At 37.2% G+C, this 22,396-nt stretch overlaps 2 protein-coding genes across 2 annotated transcripts in view; one reads left to right on the top strand and one right to left on the bottom strand.

Moving 5' to 3' along the window:
* The window catches only part of WDR19 (WD repeat domain 19), a gene marked incomplete in the record, with an annotated part of 30,288 nt that extends 28,368 nt beyond the window's left edge, over positions 1–1,920 (top strand). Inside the window, 2 exon segments of the mRNA XM_072406317.1 lie at positions 837–964; positions 1,786–1,920. Of these exon segments, the coding sequence (XP_072262418.1) occupies positions 837–951 (115 nt within the window).
* A 2,042-nt stretch (positions 1,921–3,962) lies between these two features.
* RFC1 (replication factor C subunit 1) lies at positions 3,963–21,892 on the bottom strand. Its single transcript, XM_072406318.1, has 21 exons — positions 21,672–21,892; positions 21,321–21,398; positions 19,127–19,201; positions 17,934–18,012; positions 16,407–16,660; positions 15,166–15,270; positions 13,886–14,065; positions 13,544–13,648; positions 13,079–13,439; positions 12,751–12,860; positions 11,698–11,812; positions 10,903–10,991; positions 10,051–10,188; positions 9,861–9,956; positions 9,680–9,778; positions 9,248–9,402; positions 9,055–9,172; positions 7,941–8,086; positions 7,266–7,479; positions 6,650–6,838; positions 3,963–4,396 (listed from the first exon to the last, which is right to left on the bottom strand). The coding sequence occupies exons 1-21, from the start codon at positions 21,723–21,725 to the stop codon at positions 4,301–4,303; spliced, it is 2,856 nt and encodes a 951-aa protein (XP_072262419.1). The 5' UTR covers positions 21,726–21,892; the 3' UTR covers positions 3,963–4,300.
* Positions 21,893–22,396: the final 504 nt, after the last annotated feature.

Genomic DNA, 22,396 nt, shown 5'->3' with positions numbered 1-22,396 from the left:
AGCCTGTAAAAGTTGAAACCACATTCACACCTTTACATTTACATGTGTTATGAAGTCATGTGTTTTAATACACAGTCCTTCTATAATACACATCACTGCATCTCACAGCTGTGAACTAACACAATTTAAAACTATGGCTAAGCTGTTTGCATGGGTTGAAAGAGATTCAAATTCGTATGAATGGTTAGCAATTCTATGTGCACCGTTGCAGGATTTTTGATGAGACTTGTTTAAACCTTCACCTCAGTGTCATTTTTCTCAAAATTATCAATGATTTTGAGTCCAGAAATTCTAAACTGCATCTATCAGGTCTGTCATTGCCTCCTTTTACAAAGAAAACATTTTGACCATGGACATCAAGGCCTTGTACCTGCATAACCCTACTTTACAGCAAATGAATGCTTTCTGCATTTAGCTTTGAGGTGCTTGCATAAGTTTATGCTTCAGCTTGGCCTCTCCTTACCAAGGTGCTAACTCTATTGTTAGCTTCTTCTTTGTTTTCATCCTCCCTGTGGGGGTACTTGGATAACATCTCATTGCAAATTGTTGCCTCAGACTGTGTTGCACAATTTGGCCTTAAATGACCGCATGCTGCAACAGTTTAGGTGTAATCAGGTCCTATGTCTGATGCTAGAATCCTTATAGGTGACCTGTACAATGTAACATTCGGTCATTATCAGTCTATCTAATCTATCTATCTAACACACACACAGGTATCTATTTGGAGGTTGAGCATGTTGACATCTTTTGTGTAGTCATTGCTAGTATTATGTATAGCATAGAATGGATCTGCTGTTAAGACATTATAAATGATGCAAATTATCTTTCTTTCTCAGACTACTGGAATCGGAAAGTATCTGTCCCATGTGTTCGGAAAAAGTAACAGCAGACCAACTGAAGAAGGTGCCTGATTGCTCTGTGTATCTCAGACAGGAGCAAGATGACCAGTAGCATATAGATTAAGGTATGCAAGGTGGAATTTATTTTGTACTTTCTAGCCCATTATTTGTGAACTGATGTTAAGAAGTATGTAGGTTGAAATATACAAATGTACATTTTTATCTCATTCTTTGTGTAGTTTAAATAAATTGGTCATAAATTGCAGTGGCTGCCTATGCTGGTAAACTTTTTAAATTTCATATCTGGCTGTTGTTGGGGTGGCCCACTGGCTTTGAGTCATCGACCTGGTATACAGGTTAGGAAAGGCAGATGTCCTTATCAGCATATTGCACATGTTCCAGTTCTCCTATTCAGTCCGGTTAGCATGAAGCCAGGCAACTAGCAATTATTAGAAGAGGTTAACAGCACCTCATTTCCTTTCCATTGGCATGGAACAAATATGCAGAGTATGAGCTTCACTCCGATCAGATCTTCATGGTTTTTCTGCCTCAGACATTCATGGCCTGGCAAAATATTAAAGCTGATGACAGCTAGGCCATTGGTATTTTTAGGAGGTTCACAATACCAGGCTCTTATTAAAAGCAGTAGGTTGGGGCCCCCTTCTATTTAACCAAAGTCTTACTTACTTGGAGTTATTTTTTATGTAGATCACTGCAGAAAGCCAATGCAAACACCTATGCAGCATTAAATTCATCTGCATCAGATGCCCCAGGTTTGCCCAGTAGTTAATACACAGGGACCAAAATGCCCAATGTGTAGGTGCCACTGTGTACTGCATCAGCTTCTGGCTCTTCAATATACTAAGAATTGTCATGTTACTGAATAAAAATTAGAATTCCCTGCACTGTAAAAATATTAATTTATAAATACTTTTTTCTGTTCTAGGTCCAGCTTTTTGGCTTCTGATGGTATTTTTTTTGTTTTTCTTGTTTTGAATTTTGTATATATTTCCTACAGTGGTGATAAGACATTTATTTTATTAAGATAAAGATATTTAATAAACCTGAGTTTCTGATTGTGCCTCAATATTCTGCTGTTTTAATATCACTCTTGGCATTGATACATATTTGCCTGGAACTCACAAAAAGATCCACTTTATACACAATATTGACGTGAATGAATTTATTCAAATGAAGCACTGAAAAGGCAATCGAATATATTGTAGAGCCATTCTCCAGCAGCAACATTGGGTGAAATCATAGAAGCATCCCATCTAGTTTCCACCAAAGCTGCGCACTCAGACCCCATTCCACAGCAGCTGAAAATTTCTACGCTAAAATTCATTTTTAACAAGAAATTATACTCCATTAACTCCACATACAAAAACATTATTTGCTTCAATTCAAACATTGTAAACCGTACATTATACTGACCTTTACAGAAGCTAAGGGAGCATTTTAAAGATAAAACAACATCAATCTGTGCTTTGCCTATACAAATCAGGGCAACAGATTTACTTTAAACCAGCCCCCTCCATTTGCCCAGGGCAGTTTAATTTCTGTACATTAAGGAAGTATGCAGCATGTAACTGGTTACCCTTTCTCTCTTGGCAGGTAAGTTATCCAGCACTGCACAAGTTCACATCTAAGCATTCAAAAATCTGTCGTTAAAGAAATATATTGCTGACTTTCTTTGCTTGTTTCCTGGCTGTTCGATCTGGCTTTAATACCAATTTCAGAAAATAATATTTCCTTATTTGTAGGCTTGTGCTTGCAATTGGCAGTTAAATATTAATTTTATATTAAGGGTAAACAAATCAATAAAAATGAAGCCTTTAAAGTGAACTTGAACTGTAATGAAATCAAAAAAAGGAAGTGGAGGGTAAATTCATAGTCACAAGTACGGGCTATAGCTTCCCTGCAACTGATCTTTTTTCCCTATTAATAAACCTTTTAGTCGCCTGTAATGCACAAGAGGAATCTTGGACACATCTATAAACATACTACTTGCAGTCTTTCACATACAGAAAGCCTGATGAGTTAAAAAGGCAAAACAAATTGATGTTAGTGTGATGAAACCACAAGTCTCAGATGACTAAGCTGTCCCTTGAATCTGTGCACAATGAAAAGTTTGCTATCCTGAAGTCATTTCTATGTGGCTTTAGAGAAAAATGCAGCTTAGATTGCAGAACTTCACAACATATGGAGCGTGGTTGCAGTAGATTACTAATTGGAATTTTTTTTTTTATAGCATGGCTGCAGAATTTCATAAAATGAGCACTCATGTTTAGCAGATTAAGGTTTGACATCTTTACTTTGGCCATGTGGAAATTCATACTATTTAGCAGTTTAAATCATAGGATTAACAATTATGTAATTGAAACAATCATTCACCAACTTCAGACCCTTTGGACGATCCACATGTGCCATGTCATATATCATAGTGACTGGATTAAAGTATCTTTTACCTGTCTAGATTTAAAAAAAAAAAAAAAAAATATCCTGACATTTATTAGAAAAAAATGACTTGAACAAGTCTTCAATTAGAGAAGTCCACTGGAACTTGACCAATCACAACTACTGGCATACAATGACCTATATAACCAGATGTTTCATGAACAGTGGTCCAGTTGCACACCTTCCTCATCTTCAGCAAAGCTATGAAGTAGGCCAGGAAGGCTGAATTCACACACAAACCCCACTTGGAATGGACGACATTAAGGGGGAGCGTCACCCACTAGCCACTTCCTTTGAACTCAGGCTAAGCGTCCCGCTGAAGGTAGGAGGAAAATCCCTGAGGATGCCCAGCTTGGATCTTAGGTCTGTAACACTTCCTTCTTCTCATTCATCAAAATCTTCATGATGGTGTGATCATTGGCTACAGGAGACTTTACAATCCCTGGTGGTAGGTGTTATTAGTGATGAGAACTCCTAGGCAGTAATTATCTGATACGTCAATGCATCAAAAAAAAAAATGAAGACAAAGCTGCTACCCTTGCCTAGGTCCTCATTCTGTATTGATCTGTACTTGCTGGTCGCTATGGATTACCACGTCTCTCTTTGCACTGCTTGTTTAGTGTCCATGTCAGGCGTGATTGGTAAATACGAATACATTAGTCTTGATGTGTTATACTACTTTAATGAGAAATTATATATACTTATATTAATGTATTATACAAAACAAAAACACATTCTGTTCATTTCCTATATACAAAAAGAGCAGCAAAGACTGTAAAATAGTACACTGGTAAAGAAAGTGCTGGAGGGGAAGATATGGAAGCTTGATTAGTAAATTGTGTAAAAAAAAGCTAATAAGCTTCTCCCTGCTACTGTACATACTAAAGTCCAGGAAAAGGAGCCTATTGCTCCTTTATCCATATCTCTGTACACATCACTCTCATCCTGTAGGAGGCGCCACTTCCCCCGAAGGAGGTTCATGCCGACACACGTTCTATGTCTACTCACTTCTTCTTGGTTTTTGATTTTGCCTGCTTTTTGTCTCCATCTTTTTCTGCTTTGGAAGGTTTTGATGGTTTAGATGATTTTGCCTTTTTTGCCTATGTGGGAAATACAGAAGATTAGCAAAGAAAGAAGCAGAGCATACAAAAGAAACTATTACAGCTTATTTTCTTTGAGAATAGCATTTGGATAATTTTACCTTCTTGTTGGCATTCTCTATACAGATTTTAGAAGCTTCCATTTAGCGAATATGAGGTACTACAGTTAGCACTCACAGTAAATAGCAGCCAAGAAAAGCTTAATATATAGATCCTTAAGTGTAATTGGCAGGGGCTCCCAATATGGATGACTGCTGCAGGCACAGACATATTAAAGGAGGCCTGAAAAACTAAATTAAAATCTGCTCCACTACAAAATTCTTCTACAGCCGCCCTTTGTAGCCATAGTAAGCTTACACTTTCTGGATCAAATGGAACCTTGGATGACATTTCTCTGAGGTGCTAGAGCCCCATCCCCTTCCCACCACCCAGACTACTGCACAGAAATGTAATAAGTGAGATGAACAGTAAAGCACAGTCACTGTGCAGAACCAGCCTGCATATGTATTGAAAAAACGTGTCCTCGCGGGCATATAAATTTACATTATCCTATACACTGCTTGTCATTACACTATAAATTCACCAACGCTGAGCCAGATTTATAAAAGTTCTTCAAGACAGAGGATAAACTGCTGTGGGAGATCCAGCAAACCTGGATCTGGTCCAGGACTGAAAGCATTTGTCAGCTAATAGAATACAATTTTAAGAAATCCATTCCAGGTTTGCTCGATCACCCAGGTTCTACCTCTATGATAGTCTATCTCCTCCAGGCTTTAATAAAGATGGCTTAACATTCTACGAAGGTTTTACACAAACCTAGTGTCCCAGCCTTATAAATAGTCTAAAGCCATTAAAAGGGCCATTTTGTCAAAATGATGGTCCATCCAGTTATGGAGAAAGAGCAGGATTTTACAGCGGTAGTGTAAAGCAAAATCACAAGAAAATCCTCTTAACAGAGCAGAAATGTTGTGCAGCAACCTCAGCAGTGTAATCCATTAACCTAACAAAGTATGATCTGTGTTGTTGCCATAGGTTGGTATATTTTACACATCCGATGTCCCCAGGGTCATGTGCTGGCTATAGCTATAGATTATCTCTCTCCAAATTAAATAACAAAATAAAGAAGGTTTGATTTCCCTGAAGCTTAAGACCTTGTTTTGTTTTAATGAGAATTATTATGGAACCACATATTGCTTGGGGTATTTGCAGGTTATTACTTTAGTACAATATAAAATATAATGAACCAAATATAGCACATTGTAGCTGAGGGTAAAGGGGGTCACATCTAGGGCTGCCATTAGCGTACAAACAGCTTTTCTGGACCTTTTTAACATGGGGGAAACCCTTGAAATAACTTTCAGATAGTCAGGGAACCCCTCCCTATAATTTCTACATCCACAGCCCACAGTATATTAGAATGGTGGTCAGTAGGAAGAATGTCTTTTACATTATTGGTCAGTGGAAACAATGTCACCCTTACAGAAAGCCAAAAAGTTCACTAGTGTTAGTGATCAAAAAAAATTGCTGGTTGATCGAGAAATCCCTAGCAACCCCTGGGGGAATTCTGGTTAAGAAACACTGGCATAGAGTAATATTTTATTGTTTTGTTTTTAATGATCATCTACTTCTTTAAAACTTGTATTTATTATACTAACATTACAATATTTTAATTGTTAATGACTTTCCTATTGCGTCATTTACTTTATGTATCAATCTGAATAAAATTTCGAGATCATTCACAGTAAAACTTGCATTGTATAAGTTTTTTTTGTTCTAAACTAATAAAACATGAGCATGGTGCAGAGACCATGTAACAGCATTGATTGCCAACAGCAAACAAAAGTCACCTTTTATGAGTTTGAAGCCATCAAAATCGACACAAACACTGGACTGTGAATGAAAGAAGTAATAGACCGATGAGCTTCATGATTTTGTCCATTACTCTGCTCTTTCCTTCCATGATCTGATATCACATGATCAATGCAGTACAACCGACTCTCCTTGTGCTACTTCTCCCTCTCCCAGGGCGATACTAAATCAAATTTAGTTACTAAGGCTAATTTTCTTTTTAAAAAATACAATAAATTATTTTTTCATAAAGGAAAGAATAAATTTAATTTTTTTAGTTTGTCAGGGGTTCCGTTTAAACCGATACACTGATCTATTGGCTGCCATAAGCAAATTCTTAAAAAAACAAATCAGGTCCATCTTACTGAAGAAATGAGCACTTGATTGATAACTGATATGCGTTACCTTGATCATGGCATCTACGCCTACATCATCTTCATTTTCTTCAGCTTGATTGTCTTCAGGATTCACATCCTCGCCATACTCAGACTCCAGCGGTGTGGCAGTCTCTCGTTTTGTGGCTTTTACCATTTGCAGAGAGTATGGGGTGAGATGAGACTCTTTGTTATAGCTGCGTGTAAAAGAGCTCTTAACCTGTGGTAGAAGAATAGAAGTATATAAACATATATCATAGAATCAATAGATCAGTCAGGTACTGTGTAAGTTTTCTCACTGGCAGCATTTCCACTATTCTTTTTATCTTTCTAGAGAATATAACTGCTCACACTTTGCATATCTACCAATTCCTACAGAGAATGTTTTCAGCCATTAATGTAAGGGCAATTACAGATTATATATATATATTTCATAGCTAACCTCAGGAACTAGATTTTTCAAATCTAGTGTAGTGAGCCCAAAGATAAGATGTAATTAAAAGCAAAAAGTTGATATCCTTTGGCAAACCAACAAACATACATTTTCTGGTTAGGGTTTTCATTTGCTCCAGTGTTAGCAATGTTTCACAAGCATTATACTGACTTTGTTATTGTCCTTTTTCCTTCTTGTCAACACCAATTCTCACCTTGGAATCAACTTGGGAGAAGGGGCTTGGTTTTCCACCCCAGCTGCAGATCTCCATAATGTTGTCAAAGTCTTCTTTCATTAAGTAATATGTGTCCATCAGATCCACCACTTCCTGCACTCCTTCTGTGCCCAGGTTTATAAGTGGCTGTACCAGCCTGTCCCTTAAATAGGGTAGGTAATCCAGATTCAAAGCACTCTTACTTGTCCGTGTTCTGAGAAAGTTTAATCACGATTAATATATTACATATATTCCTTGCACCAATCAAAATATACCACTGTTATCAAGTGTATAAAGACTTAAAAGTTCACCTCCAGAAAAAACCCGACCTCTTCCCGTTCCCAATTCCCACCTCTTTCTAACTTATTCTAAATGTATTTTTTTTTTCATTTTAAAGGAAGATATACTCGCCTAAATTTGCCGGCACCATTTCTAAATTAGGGGAACAGATTCAGCGCTGCAAATGCACCCACCATTGTCCCCGGGTGCTTCCATCACTGTTCGTATCCTCTTCTGGACCCTTAAAAAGAAGGACCCTGCCCACTGTACACAGAACAAAGACTTGGGCTTTGAATAAGTAAAAAATGCTTTTTAGACTAGGCTTTTTTTGCCAGCATTTGGGGATTGGGAAGCAGAGGTCCTATTTTTTGACCAGAGATCAGTTTGCAGATTTACCTCAGAGACGTATGCATAGCCAGCTCCTGAGTGATACGATCGTATTTCCCAGTAGAAGAATATTTCCCAAGCCAGCTAGGAAAATTTGGAAACTGAGACATGTAACCTCTCATCAATTCTCCAGGCAGGACACTGGCATAGATTGCCTAAAATGAAAAATAAACAAATAAATTAAAAAAAAAAACTACCAATGATGATCTACTTCTAAAAAGGCAAATTGTCTTTTGTCCTGATCAACAGATTTTAATTCTTATAGGTGTACAAGTCTTTGTATGTCAGCTTCCATCACAGACTAACCCTCAGACCTGTGGCTGCATTATCCAGATAGAGAATATCAGTGAATTTCAACCAGGGTTCCTCCAGAGGTTGCTAGGGGTTCACTGAGCAAAGAGCAGTTTGCGCCCCTTAAGTCAGTTTCAGTGAAACTAATGACCTGTTTGGCTATCCGTAAGAGTGACATTCTTCCCACTGGTCCGCAATGTAAGAGGCATTCTGACCACCATGCTAATGTAGTGTCAAAGGCTTTGCCCCAAGAGGTATATTCTTGTCTGTTTCACCTATATCACATTTCCTTTGTTTTTTCTTTTTTTGTATATATTTGGTCTGTTACCCCTCCATGGTTCCCTCCACATTCCCTTTTTTTAGGGTTTACATTTCTAAAAATCATGAAATTATTATGTTAGAAGCTACTGCTGCACTACAGATTAGACTTTGCAATACCCAGATTATGGTAGGCGAAAATACGTGTCTTTGTTCCTTTGTTATTGGTAAATATAGTTTACCATTATTTGTACAGCTTATAATAGGAGTTGTTTGCCGTCAAAAATGAAAATTCCTGCTCACAACAAAATGGTCTTAAGTAGGAATGACACCTTACGTATTCTATAAAGCCACCCAGCGTAAAACATACACAGAAAAAAGGAGACCATACTGTAGGCTGTTCAGAGAAGTCTACGCCAATACGTTGTCATGCAATGTATTACAAATGTAGAATTAATTGCAGCTATTAAATTGCCTTGTTATAAGATCTTCAGTATTTATATATAAAAGACTTAATGTCAGTAGAACAAAAATAAACTGTTGATGTTCTATCGATCTGTTACAGTAAAAATACCTGTGTAGGGAGGAGGCTCCAGGTCTGCTTACTGCGGATAGCCCTGTCCACCAAGTCACCATCACATATGCTATCAGCTGTTTTGCTCAACAGTAGTAAGTGTTTCTTGATGTTTCCACTGAAATAACATAGGATTATGAGACCACAGGCTATCACATAGGGGATCTGAGTAAGACAATTTAATGGTCCTCACCCTGCTGCAGCTGGCTTTACATGGATATAATTTTCCTGAACAAAGAGGGGTGCCATCGAGTAGTCATGAAAGAAGAGGTCCAGCTTGTCTATAAGAGTCATATGGGAATTGTCTCCATCACTACCAAACACCTTGCGCACAACATCAAAAGGACCCTGAAAATAATTACAATTTATAAGTCACACGTTGCCTTTATATTCAAAAGTGATTGTAGACAATTGGTCATTGTCTAAGGTTCACTCTGTATCTTACACAAGTCTAAGCAAAAATATCTGCAAGTGTTTAGCTGTAACAGCTCAACTAAAGGAACAGTGAAGTTCCTTTAAAGCATAAGTTATTTGCTTAACTAGAAACCTTAACCCAACCTAACTAAAATCATCTTATTGAAAACTGGTTAACATTAGGGAGTGAGCATCCTAGAATCTCACTTACTATTTTGATGTCCTTTTTGGCATTGTTTGCATTACTCTTTGCTTCATCATATGTCAAGGCCTTATTGCTAGCACTCCACATACTAAGGTTATGAAGAACCTGTTGGGGGGAAAAAAAAAAAAGTTACGCTTTGAAGTTACTGAAGATTGAGGAAGAACTGTTCCCCTGTAACAGGTCTCACCTGCCGAATGTCTTGATTGGCCCCAAGGATAATTTCATTCATAGCTGGTGGTGGAATTTTCAGTCCTTCCTTAAACGCCACAGACATCATTGCTCCCTGAATATAATAGGTCCCAAGATTTACACTTGCAATGGGATTCACATATAACAAAACTTAGTCTTTACAGATAATTAAGGTAAAATCTCCTCACCTTAATCTGCTCCACTCTGGGCCTCTGGAAGCGGAGGTCAAAGCAGTAGTTAGCCAGCGACCGGATTTTAGGGTGATTCCGATCATTACACATGCATATAATGGGGATCTTTGACTGTTTGATCAAAGAGATTAATTCCTGAAAATAAATAAAACATAAAAAGCAAAAATCAATTTGCCAGATAAGCCAAGAAAAAAAGAAAAAAAGCCAAGAAAATTGATTTTAGCAAACATTTTGAATCTCACAGCTATCCTCTAGATTTATCAGAACAGAAGAGATTGAAATGTGAAAAATGGGGGGATTCTGTACAATAAATATGTGATATATTGCATAGTTCACAGCATGTTGGTATTAAAACAATCAGCAACATAATTAACCACAATAAAGTTTTGAAGCTCAAACTTCACTGACAGAATGCATTGTGTGTGGAATATAGGTAGGTTACTTCTTTATCATATGCAAAGAAAACCATCCAGGACCACCTCACCCCTCCTAAAAGATAATCCATTTATATTGCCATGACTGCAGTTATTTCCAGGTTTTAAAGGTAAATCAGATGGAGTAGAAATAATATTAAAAACACGTTCCTGTAATGGCTTAGTCTTGGGTGAATATGCACCATAGACAGGCAGTAATAAATAAGTATTAAAGTATTATAAGTATAAAGTATTATAAGTAATGTCTACTAAATTGTAGAATAATCTAATCCAAACCAGTCCCTGTTAAAAAAAATACACCAATAGAACAACTTTTTTGATCAAATAAAACCATTAAAATATATAAATGGATATGTATACAATAACTGAGCCCCTGAGTTACAGGAATCACTATGGAGATGTAGCAGAGACTTACCTGTACGCCACCTCTGTCTTCATTTCCTGCCATACCATCCACTTCATCCATGATCAGAACATGTTTGTTGTTTACAGACTTACTCGCCCCTGATAGACGCAAACAGAGTCAAGTGAAGTAACATTGTCCAAGAAACGAGCATTACACAACTCTGCTTAAATCACTGAATTGGAATCTATGTTTTCCCCTCTCAGAATACCTTGTACACCTTATGCATTCTTCTGAGAGAACAATTCCCCTAAAAAGCTAAAACTGCAAATCTTGGTTCTGCTATTAATGCAGTTATTTCCAATTTAATGCTTGGTAGCTTTATACAGAGATAAGCCAATGTGAAGGTTACATTTTAAAATATTGTTTAGGTGGTACACAATTGTGTATCGTGATCCTTGCCAATTCAAAAAGGTTTCTAGATTTCTGCTGTCCTTGTTAATCTTTTTTGACTTTAATATGTTCTATTTTTTCATGAATGACTGGATGGATTCAAGGACATAAGATGTGTTTTTCACAATATTAGCATGTATTCTTTTACTAATAAAATATTAAAATTGACTGATTGTAACACCTTTTATTTTTCATACGATAATAATATGCACACAATTATGTGCAAAAAACACACTTCAAGAAAACTATCAGGGGTGTCCTCTGCTGTTTGTATTATTACAAGTACAATCATTTTAGTCTCTTATGTTTGTAGCATTCATTTAAGTATTCATATGAAGGTTTTTGATCACCCGAGTATAAAAATAAATTCTAATATGTTCTTTAAATAGAAGAATGTTTACATGAAAAGATTACCTGAATAAAACCCTTTGATGCTGGTATTATTCAAAGATTCTGCCACTACTTCTTTCATGCTGTTTTTGCTGCGAGTGTCACTGGCATTTAGTTCTACATAACTGTAGCCAAGTTCCTAATGCAAAAAATACAGACCAAATTTTAAGAAAGATCAAAAGCAAATTCCATCACATTACAAACACTCCTACACTTCTTCATGTTACTTAAAATAAATCTATGCTTTGCGCATGCTGATCAATATTAGTGCAGTCTACACTAACACAATTACTAACTTACCTTTTGCTTCTCCAAAATGTTCAGATGCCTGGAAAGGACACAAAGGGCCTGATTTATTAACCTCCCTGGCAGTGAGATTTTGTATTTTTAAATGTCAAATATTAAATTTTGCTGCCTGACACACACACGCCGCATGACCCAGCCAGCATCAGCATCCCCTGGGCCTTGCGTCTCCAACGTTCACAAACCGGGCATCACCAAGTGGACACAGATGCCGGCCGTCACCCTTGGAGGACCAAGTAAGCCCTCAATTCAACACCGAGTGTGGCTCTGGGTTACCCCTTTCTATAAAGAAAATTCACCCCAAGCCACACTTGGGAATACCGCTCTGTAATGCTGGAGAGGATACACTTGCACCAGTGAAGCTGGGTGATGCAACAAACCAAGAATGGATTCCTTAAGGTAATTTGCTAGCAAATGTTTTTAATTCTGGACCTGATACATTCCAGATTTTTTGGATCACCCAGCTTCACTGATGAAAGTGTATCCTCTCCAGCCTTGGAGAGGTTTAATAATTCAGGCCAAATGCCTTGTGTAAGCTTTGGACTCCATGGCCCAACACTATTACATAGAGAGAGTGACACACACTTTAACTCATTAAGTTTAAGTATAAAGTATTCCCTTTAGTTTCCAATATTGAATGGAAAGGTGGGGTGGAACCAGGGGATGTATAAAAACATCAACTCCTCTACACCACTTTATTCCCATACTGGGAAAAATTTACAAAGTACAGCAAAAAAAAAAGTAACCTGAAAATCAGAAGTACAAACTGTTTACCTCGCAAACCAGCACTGCCGTTGTAGTTTTACCGACTCCTGGTGGACCAGATAAAAGGGCTGCTTTAGATGATGATCCGTCATCCTTGCCTCCAAATTTGTTATATTTTGCTAAAACACAGTTCCATTGGGAAAACAGTAAGAGACTAATAGATGTAACAGTACACATATACTGCAAACATGTTGACAAAGAAATATTTATGTATGTATAATTCAAAATGAACTTAGTCATACTGTGTGATCCATAGGGGTGCTCAATGAGTGAACAGCGTGTAGAGAAGGGGAAGTTCCCAGGTTTTATATACTACCACAAGACAAAGCATACTAACCAACAGGTTTCTTGTCTCCAGAGTGGTTTTTGTGCCAGTCTTTCAGCCACCTAATAAGCTTATTAGCACAGCTTTGATCTCCCTGCTGCCCTATGATCCCCTTTAGCGATGTTGGTCTGTATTTATCCACCCAAAGTAGACTCTCTGTCTTGCCACCTGCGGATTCCAGTGATCTGGCAGAGGCCGGCTTCTCTTGTTTTATACTCGTTTTTTCAGAATCACTTGACAGCTTAGAAACAGAAGCTAGTTTCTTGGCCCGCGGTGATTCTCTCTTCTGCGGAGTCAGCTTCCTCTTAGCTGGGCTTTGTTTAACTTGTGGCTCTTTCTTCTTTTCTGGTGTCTTTTCAGTTTTTACTTTCCCCTAAAACAGAAAAACAGTATATACATACATATATTTCATATTTACCTTTATTATTTATTACATATTTACACTAATTAGACTCTGGGGTGACTTGCCACACTTACCTCTGCTTCAGCTGCTATCACATACTTGGATTTCTTTCCAGGTAAGGTGCGAATTAAGTCAATTAGGCCATCCTCATCAATAATTTTGGTCCCAAAGCTTTCTGCCTGTATGAAAACATTTGCATTTAAAATGATTCCAATAACAATGAACTTCATACATACAAAGAAAAGTAGATCTGCTCCTAATTGTTTTACTTCATTTAGATTTGTACATCCTGTCAATAAGCGTTATTTCTCTATCTTAAAGTTACTTTATGTCAGTAATGAATTTTAAAGGCCGCTTCAGCTTCACAATTTTTTTTTGGCTTTGCAAAACAAATAAAACAAAAAAAAAACATTTACCTTCACACGTTTGGACTCCCCAGCATCACGGCCCATGATAAGATAATTGGTCTTTTTGCTGACGTTTCCCGTTACCTTTCCTCCATAACGTTCTACTAATGACTTGGCTTCATCTCGCTCCATGGACTCCAGGACTCCAGTTATGACAAAGGTCAAGCCCTCCATGCAATTGTCTGCACCCTAATAACAAAGAGAAGGCAAAAATCAGGTAATTATTGTTTCTAAACACAATGAATAAAAGTGCCTTATTATAAATTCATATTATCACTGGAACCAGAATGAAAGATAAATGTGTAAGCGGCATTTTTGTTTCCCCCCAAAGTGATACATTTTATATTTATTCTTCCAAAAAGGTGACCTGTGCAACAATTCAAAACATACAAACATAAAAGAAAGATACAATAGGGTAAAAACAATACACAGAACATGCATTAAGCCTTGCTTTCCTCTGGGAACTAGGAGAAGAAATAACTTTCAGAAAGAAAAGAAGAATAACCTCCAGTAAGCAACTGGATCCTCTTCCATGAATATAAAGATACTGGAAGCGGTAAGCGCCATTATTAGTGCCCCTTCAAAGGATATAGAAAATAATCACCCCTTACATTAACAAAAGGAAGGAGTAATTTTTATTTTATACCCACTGTATATGCCAAAAGGCTTTCAAAGCTCATTTACAGTCTTCCACTGAGTAGCCAATCTTTTTGCATTTTTTCACCAATTGTAAGGTGTGTACCTGTAAATTCTGCTCTGATATCACATTCCACAGGGAGTTAAGATTGGGTATCCAGGTATAGGTAGATAGGATTAGGGTACTTGTTTGACAGCATAGGACCTGATTTATTAAAGCTCTCCAAGGCTGGAGAGGATACCCTTTCACCAGTGAAGCTGGGTGATCCAGCAAACCTAGAATGGATCTGGTCCAGGATTGAAACCATTTGCTAGCAAATTGAAAGACTTTGAAGAAATCCATTCCAGGTTTGCTGGATCTCCCAGCTTCACTGATGAAAGTGTATTGTCTCCAGCCTTGGAGAGCTTTAATAAATCAGGCCCATAGTGTCAATCTCCTGTGTTCCCCACATCACAAGTATTGCTGATGACCTGTACATTATGTTCAAATAAACATTCAGATTAGTAAAAGAATTCAGAAAAGATTTATATATATATTTATGGTAAATTATACAATTAAAGCTCCAGCGTTTGTAACCCTTGATGCAATGACTTCATGTGCCACAATTGTAATATAATACTTATTGAAATTATTTTTTTAAATATTTTCTTACCTGGGGAATTTCCTTGGATCCCAAAGCTTTAGGACCTTCTCGATTAAGATAATTTCTATATGCCATATAGTTTCCCCGTTTCTTTTCAGAATCTTCAGGACTGGTCTGTTATAGATAATCATTGTTAAAAACCTTATATGTGCTTCATGTAAAACTGGAAAAAACCCATGTGTGATCCAACTCTGGAACATGCAGCAGCTTGGCAAATCCAAAATATTAGGTTACATTAGGTTAAAAAGCAACAAAGTCAATCATTCCCTGAGAAAGGTCTCTGTCCTAGGCTTAGATTTTCCTTTCTGTCCAACATGCAATTGCTGGTGTTCACAAAAATTGGCTGTGAATATTGGAAGTTCAATGAATCTCCAAGGCGGAAGAAGATACACTTTCATCTGTGAAGCTGGGTGATCCAGCAAACCTGGAATGGGTCTGGGTGGAATCAAAAAATTTGCTAGCAAATAAACTATTTTGAAAAATTCCATTTAAAGTTTGCTGGAGAGCTGTGATAAATCAGGTCTACTATTTCAGGAAAAAACAAAACAAAATCTGAACGGTCAAGAGACTACCCAACTTATATACAGTGCCAGACCCATTTGTGGGAGAACTGAGAGAATTTGATCAGGTATGTGACGTCAAGGGGTGGGGGGACTGCAACCACTCAACCTAGTGTAGGGGTTCTTTAGTATTACTGCAGCCTCTGACATCGATATTGGAGTTATTAATGTGGTCACTAATATCTATGTTGGGGCCATTATTGCTGCATTCATACCAATGCAGGAGTATTACTACTTCCACTTTCTCTTCAATTTTGGTACAGTGCAGAGCATTGCAGCAGGGACAATCTTTTCAGGTATTGAGATGTTTTACAGCAAACTTCCTTTTAAATTTGCTGCCTAATTAGATGCAAGGCACCTACACACTAATGCTAGCTGCTATTTTATAGCCTTTTCGCGCTGTTGCGCCACACTTTGAACACTTGTAATTTTTAAGATGACCTGACATGTCACCAAGATATGAAGAAAATTCTCTGCTACCAGGTTTAATCATTTTTTGTGTCACTTGGATGGGAGCTGTGAAAGTAACCACATCTTTATTTAAAAAAACAAAACAAAACTGAAGCTTCACTTCAGAAACAAAAAGTTCTTAGGATGCAATTTGCAGACAGTTGGCAGATAGTTAGGATTTAAAATCTGTCAGGTTTGCTTTTTCTATGGATAAAGTAAATGGAAGGCCAAGATTCTTACCTCCGAGGGTCTCTGAGATGATCGTACTGGTGTGGTAAACTCTTTTTTTGGCGAGATAACCGCAGCTTTCGGCTGCTCCTTCTTCGGTGACAGAACCACAGCATTCGGCTGCTCCTTCTTTGGAGTGGTAACTTTTGCTTTACTAACAGGGCTGGATTTATCCTTCTCCTTTTTGTGTGCTTCATCCTTTTGTTTCATAAGGGCCAGCTTGGAGCTAGTTTTTACTGGAGATGTCTTCTTTGAAGTCGCGTTGCCTTTAGATGAGAATAACTGTTCAGAGACATACCAATTCCTCTTAATTTCCTTCCCCTTCCTGACAGATAAATCTGAAAACACTAGAAGTACTGCTTCCAAAAAGCTATTACTGGATAAGCCACACTTTTTTTTTTGCACTGGATAGTACTTGAGCCATACTACAGAGGCAGAGGTAACTAACACTCATTGAATTCAAGGACAAATAATGAGAATAACCTACAATACCCCAATTACGTTATGTGCAGGAGTGTGGAGGTCCTGACAAGGGCAATATGTGGAGGAGAGAACTGTAAGGAGTTTGGCAAAGGGTAGTATACATAGAAGAGTGCATCCAGAAAATAAGTATTTTTACAGTTTTTTTTTTATTTTTATTTTTTTGCTGACAGGCACACTTTTTGAAAACATCAATGGTCTTTTAGACAACCACTCACCCTTGAGATCTTCCCCTATGGAAATCAGATACAGTTCAGGGACACAGAGTCTCTGATTTGTATCTGATCCAGCTCAGTACACCAGCAGCCTGAAGGTGACAACTTGCAAATGCTTAGCACAGAACACTTACTAACGTTTATTTTTCTACCACTTAAGACCCTGATAGGTATACACAACAGACAAGTTGTCGAAGTGAAAGCTTTTTTTTTTTTTTCTGACAGCCAACTGCAACAGTAGACAATGTTGTGATATTAGACTGTCACAACATTGTCTCGGAATTGTCACGGCAGGTGTAATATGGAAGACTTGCAGATGACACCTGTTAGTTGAAAAAAAAGCACCTGCAGGGACCAGAGAACTGGCTCCAAGAAAAAATTTCTGCAACATCACTCCTAAGGCTGTGTACACACATTAGACTTTTGTCGTTGGAAAGAATCTTTCACAATCCTTAAAAACGAGTGAAGGATGCAAGAATGAGCGCTGTACATACAGCACCTCTCAGCTCTATGGAGGGGTTCGGGGGGACGACAAGGGAGCAGCAGGTCATGGATCCACCAGGAGGGATGAGCGATGTACACACGTCAGATTCTCGTCCGATACCAGCCCTGAGGCAATAAACGCATGAGAATCATCTGACGTGTGTACGAAGCCTAAACCACCAGTTCACAAAAATAAGAGATTATATCTTTGGGCCATGCCTCCTGTCAACAAAAACAGGTTTAATTTACTACTTGTTTAAAGAATGAGAAATAAAAATAAAGATAGTCTCCTAGAACATAGGAATTCCTTTCATTTCGGTCACTTTTAGTCAAATTGTATATTTTATGCTCTGTCACTTACCTGAAGAAATGCTTTTTTCCTTTGCAGGGCTTGTTTCAGTGACTGTTGAGCTCGGCTTCTTCGGGCTGACTTTTTGTACCTATATAATGTAGACATACATGTTACTCAGTAAAGTGTATGCTTGGGTAAAATGCTTCATTAGTTGGCTAGGAACAATTACTTTAATTACTCATTAAAATTTTCCTATTCTTAGGATATTTTGTAATACAATTTTGCATCAAGTTAAGTAGAATTCAGTAGCAAATTACCTAAATCTGGCAAACCAGAGATCTGGTACTTAAAATTCAGACTGAAAAACAAGCTAACTGAAAATGTTGATGTCTTCAGTTTTTCAATCCTCCATCCAATATTGTTATTGTAAAAGCTACAGACAAAGAGGGTTCAGTACAAGAAGGTGAAGATTTTTTACTGTGTATTTTACCCAATCATGAGAAGAAACACCCACAGTTGAAAAGGATAATTAGAGATAGTACATATTGCAATCAAACAGGTTTTATTGCTTGCTCTACATTCCACAAACTTAGCCACAAATTTATTTTTTATTAGGAAAGGTTTTCAATTCTAGTAACTCACTCCAGGAAAACTCTGGCATAAGCAATCAATTTAAACAAACCTGGGAATTACTGATCAAACTAAAAGAATTAGGAGCTGGTGGATTCAAAGATGCTAAGGATCCTTTACAGTCATTGTCACAGAAAAAGCCAAAAAAGCCATACTGAAATTAAAAGCCAAGTGAACCGTGTACAGTTACATGTTAAAATCCTGCAGACAATGTGTAAGGAAATTAGTGGAAAACCTGGTGCTGCTTATAGCAGCCATTCTAATTTTGGCATCTGTTCATTTTCAACTTCACAGACATATCTTACGATGAAAATTTTTTTTTTAGCTAGCTATACATGAAGACTTCAATACAACCCTTTGTTATTTGAGTGACTTCAGTGTTGATTGCCAATTAAATGTCAATCAACTGTACAACTACACTGCAATCAATGCATAGTAGATACTTTAGTACTGATTCTTTTTAATTACTTGAGATGCAAATTCAGTGCTATATATTCACACAAGATAAAGTGTATGTGCCAATGCTTCAGGATCTGACTGAACAATAATCGATTGAGACATTTCCAAGACATGTCAGATACCTTTATGATCTATGAACAATGGAGGTTCTTTTGATTCTTTGCTCATCTCACCTTATCCTTTGGCATATCATCTATCATTGCCAATGTTCGGGCAAACTCCTCATCTTCATGAAGTTGTCTTTCCAGCTGTAATAAGGGGGGAAAAATATTTTGAAAAAAAGTTTTTTAAAGAAAAATTTAGTTTGGTATATTTGCTGGCAACCTAGACTTACTTGCTGAAATAATATAAACCCTTTTTAAGTAATATCTCTATAATTACTGCCACTTCAACGCAGCTGCCACAAACATTACAAAGATTATCAATATTATGAAAATAAACTAATGGGGAAACCAGCTGAAAGAATAATTGCTTTGTTTTTAACATGGGAAGGAAAGGACACAGAAATTACCACAATGAATAATTATTGAGGTCTTCAAAACTTCAGATTGAGTGCACAGGCAGGTAGGAAAATCCTAACTATTGTGGGTATTAGTTGCCCATTTCTCTGTCAGGTGATGCATCCATTAAAACTGCTGAAAACTAAAACTTACTGAAGTGGCAAAATGAGGTGAGTAAAGGAAATAAATGTACAGCTGTAATCTGTGTAAAGGTCTGCTGAGGCACAGGTTTGTTATAATGTGCACAAAGCCATTTTAGGAGGAAGATTTGCAAAGAATAATAAAAGCACATGAAGTGGATCTTCCAGGGTAATAAGCGTATTAAAGGGCAGATGTTAAATAATAACTCAAACCTAAGCATGCACTGATGGGACACATTATAATCTGTAAAGTGTTATATTTTAACACCCTACTTGAGAAACTTGATGCATCAATTCAAACATCCCATATTAAATATAAACCTTATTTCCCAATTAGAGACTGTGGCGTTTGAAAGCGTATAACTTTTTTTTTTAGCAAATGCAGATTGCAATCCATCATTAAATATGTGAAGACAAAGTCCCATCAAGATGTAAACATGTTAGTCCTAGCTCAGTTACAAAACACACCTTTAGGGAATATTACCATTAGGTGCATGTTTTGTAACCTTAGTCCTGACATCTTTGGGGGTTATTCAATAAACATTGAAAAATAAAGCTGGAACCGAGGAGAAAAATTGTGATAATAAGCAATATTACTCTTACTATTTAAACCACATTTACACTGGTCAAAAAGTATATAAAATACTTGCAATGCAATTGTATTGCATTCTGAATGTAGACACATTGCCATCTGTATGTAAGAAAATGTATGTTGCAGAGCATATCATTTTCAAGATTTTATTTCTTTTTCTAAGCAGACAATACCATTACCTCTCAACATTTCTAACATCAATGTGCTATGCATTTAGAACACCAGAGGTTTAGTTATGGAATATTCCTTAAATCTTCAAAAGTGGATCAAGTCTACATAATTTATTCCGAGCAGTTGTTGATCTGGTTTTAAAATTCATCTGATGTTAAAAGTCATTCCATAACATGCCTGATGGGAGTGGTAAACACCCAGAAGTATGCTATTTGCAAATAGAAAAAGACTGTCTTAGGCTGCGTACAAGTCCGATTTTTGTCCTTTGAAAGGAACTTTCATGATTCTTTCCAACGACAAAAGACTGAAAGATGAATGAACGAGCGCTCTATGAAGAGGGGAGAACGAGCAAGCGGCACCCTGCTGCGCTCTCTGCCCCTAACTTGCATTACGGTTCTTCGTGGATCCTCCAGGATGGATCCATGAACAATGTCAGACGCTGACGCCGATGTTGGATTCTCGTTCGATACTAGCTCTGAACCAAAATTCAGACGAGAATCATCTGACGTGTGTACATAGCCTAAGGCCTTCCCTGTTTACAGCTTTCCAGAGTAGGAGAGCCATTGACTTTTAAATGCAAAGAATAACCACCTAGATTTAGATCAGACAATATGATGAAGCAGCTGTACAAAGGCCACACCAACACATGTATTTTGTTCTCCTACTGCTGCTTCTATTCGGTAAATAAGTGGTTGGTTGGCAACATCTCTACCAAATGTAGCCATTACAGTAAATGGGCCAACTTGTTGCAGATCAGGCCACTTACTGACAGCTCAATTTTCCATGTATAGGCAAACTGCACATACGGAGAAGACCTAGCAGACATTTTTGAAGAATTGCAAAGTTAGAGACTAATTATCAATCAGTTTATTTAAAGGCAAGCTATTACACTGCCATTTCTTTCAAGTGTTTCATTCAAATTTTGGTAAAAATAGTAAATCAGAATATAAATGATTTCACTCACCTCTTCATCCTCTGCAAGCTGTAACTGTCTAGCAATGGCTTCATCATCCATTCCAGAATCAGAACTGCTTTTCCTAGGCTGTGCATTGGGAAAATAAAAATATTTAAAACCTATAACCAAAATTGAATTAAAGCACAATGAAACTCTTTTCAATCTTCAATGGGGATACAGGGTGTTTGAAGCACAAAATCACAAGGAATCTTCTTTTTATTATAATATTTGATAAGTCTTTGATTTTAAAGCTTGTTTTTTAACGTGCAAAATATAAAAGATATACATTGGAATCTTGTGTATTATCAAGATTGATATTACAATATCACATAACCCCCTAGTAAAAGAAAACAAAAGTACCTTTTCCTTCTTGACTTCCACAAGTTTCTTGTTTGATCGCCTAATGTTGCCCATACCAAAGAAATCCTCCACTGACGTACACACCCGTTTGTCAGGAGTTTTGGCTTTGGCTGGTTGGCTTTTGGTGGTTGTGACTTGAGGCTTTGCAGGGGGAGGAATTGCAGATCTCCCATTTTCCTTTGGTTTCTTTTTAAAGGTTTCAAAATCTTCTTCATCTGCAATTAAAATATCAATTGTTTTAATACATTTCTTTTACTCTCTGTAAATTAGCAAAGTAGAAACAAATGCATGATTATAAGAAAGAAGAAAGATAGATGGGGAAACCTAAACTCTTAACTGAATACAAGTAATAATTTTAAATTAATTTGAAGTACCAAATTCCCAAAATACATTAAGGGACACAAGAAGATTTAAATTTCAGGATGTCCAAAACAGCCAAAGCTGGAATCTGGTGAAATAAAAATTTCCACATGGTAAAAATAGTAAATTTGTAAACAGAGTGGCAGCCTTGCAAATCTCAAATGCCAAAGAAGAATTTACAGGTCTAGTAGAATGTAAAAGAAAAAGAGGAAAACAAAGAATGAGACCATAAGCTTCAGCGATGTTGGGCCCCCTACAGATGGTGGAACAAGAAACCAGTGCACCTATTTGGGGTTCAGCAATCCAGATGAAAAAAAGAGAAATCAGTCTTTATAAGCAGTGGAATGGACTCGCAGACACCAAAC

The sequence above is a fragment of the Pyxicephalus adspersus genome, chromosome 3 (genome assembly GCF_032062135.1).
Source record: "Pyxicephalus adspersus chromosome 3, UCB_Pads_2.0, whole genome shotgun sequence".
Lineage (NCBI taxonomy): Eukaryota > Metazoa > Chordata > Amphibia > Anura > Pyxicephalidae > Pyxicephalus > Pyxicephalus adspersus.
The sequence above is the reverse complement of the archived record's forward strand: the minus strand, read 5'-3'. Positions and strand labels throughout refer to the sequence as shown.

Coding starts and splice junctions, on each gene's coding strand:
- RFC1 (XM_072406318.1), bottom strand. CDS start 21,725: ATGGGCAACATTAGGCGATCAAACAAGAAACTTGTGGAAGTCAAGAAG. Junction 15,271..16,406: donor CATCTCAGAGACCCTCGGAG/GTAAGAATCTTG, acceptor TATCTATAACAG/ACCAGTCCTGAAGATTCTGA. Junction 9,403..9,679: donor CCAAAAAGGACATCAAAATA/GTAAGTGAGATT, acceptor AATTATTTTCAG/GGTCCTTTTGATGTTGTGCG.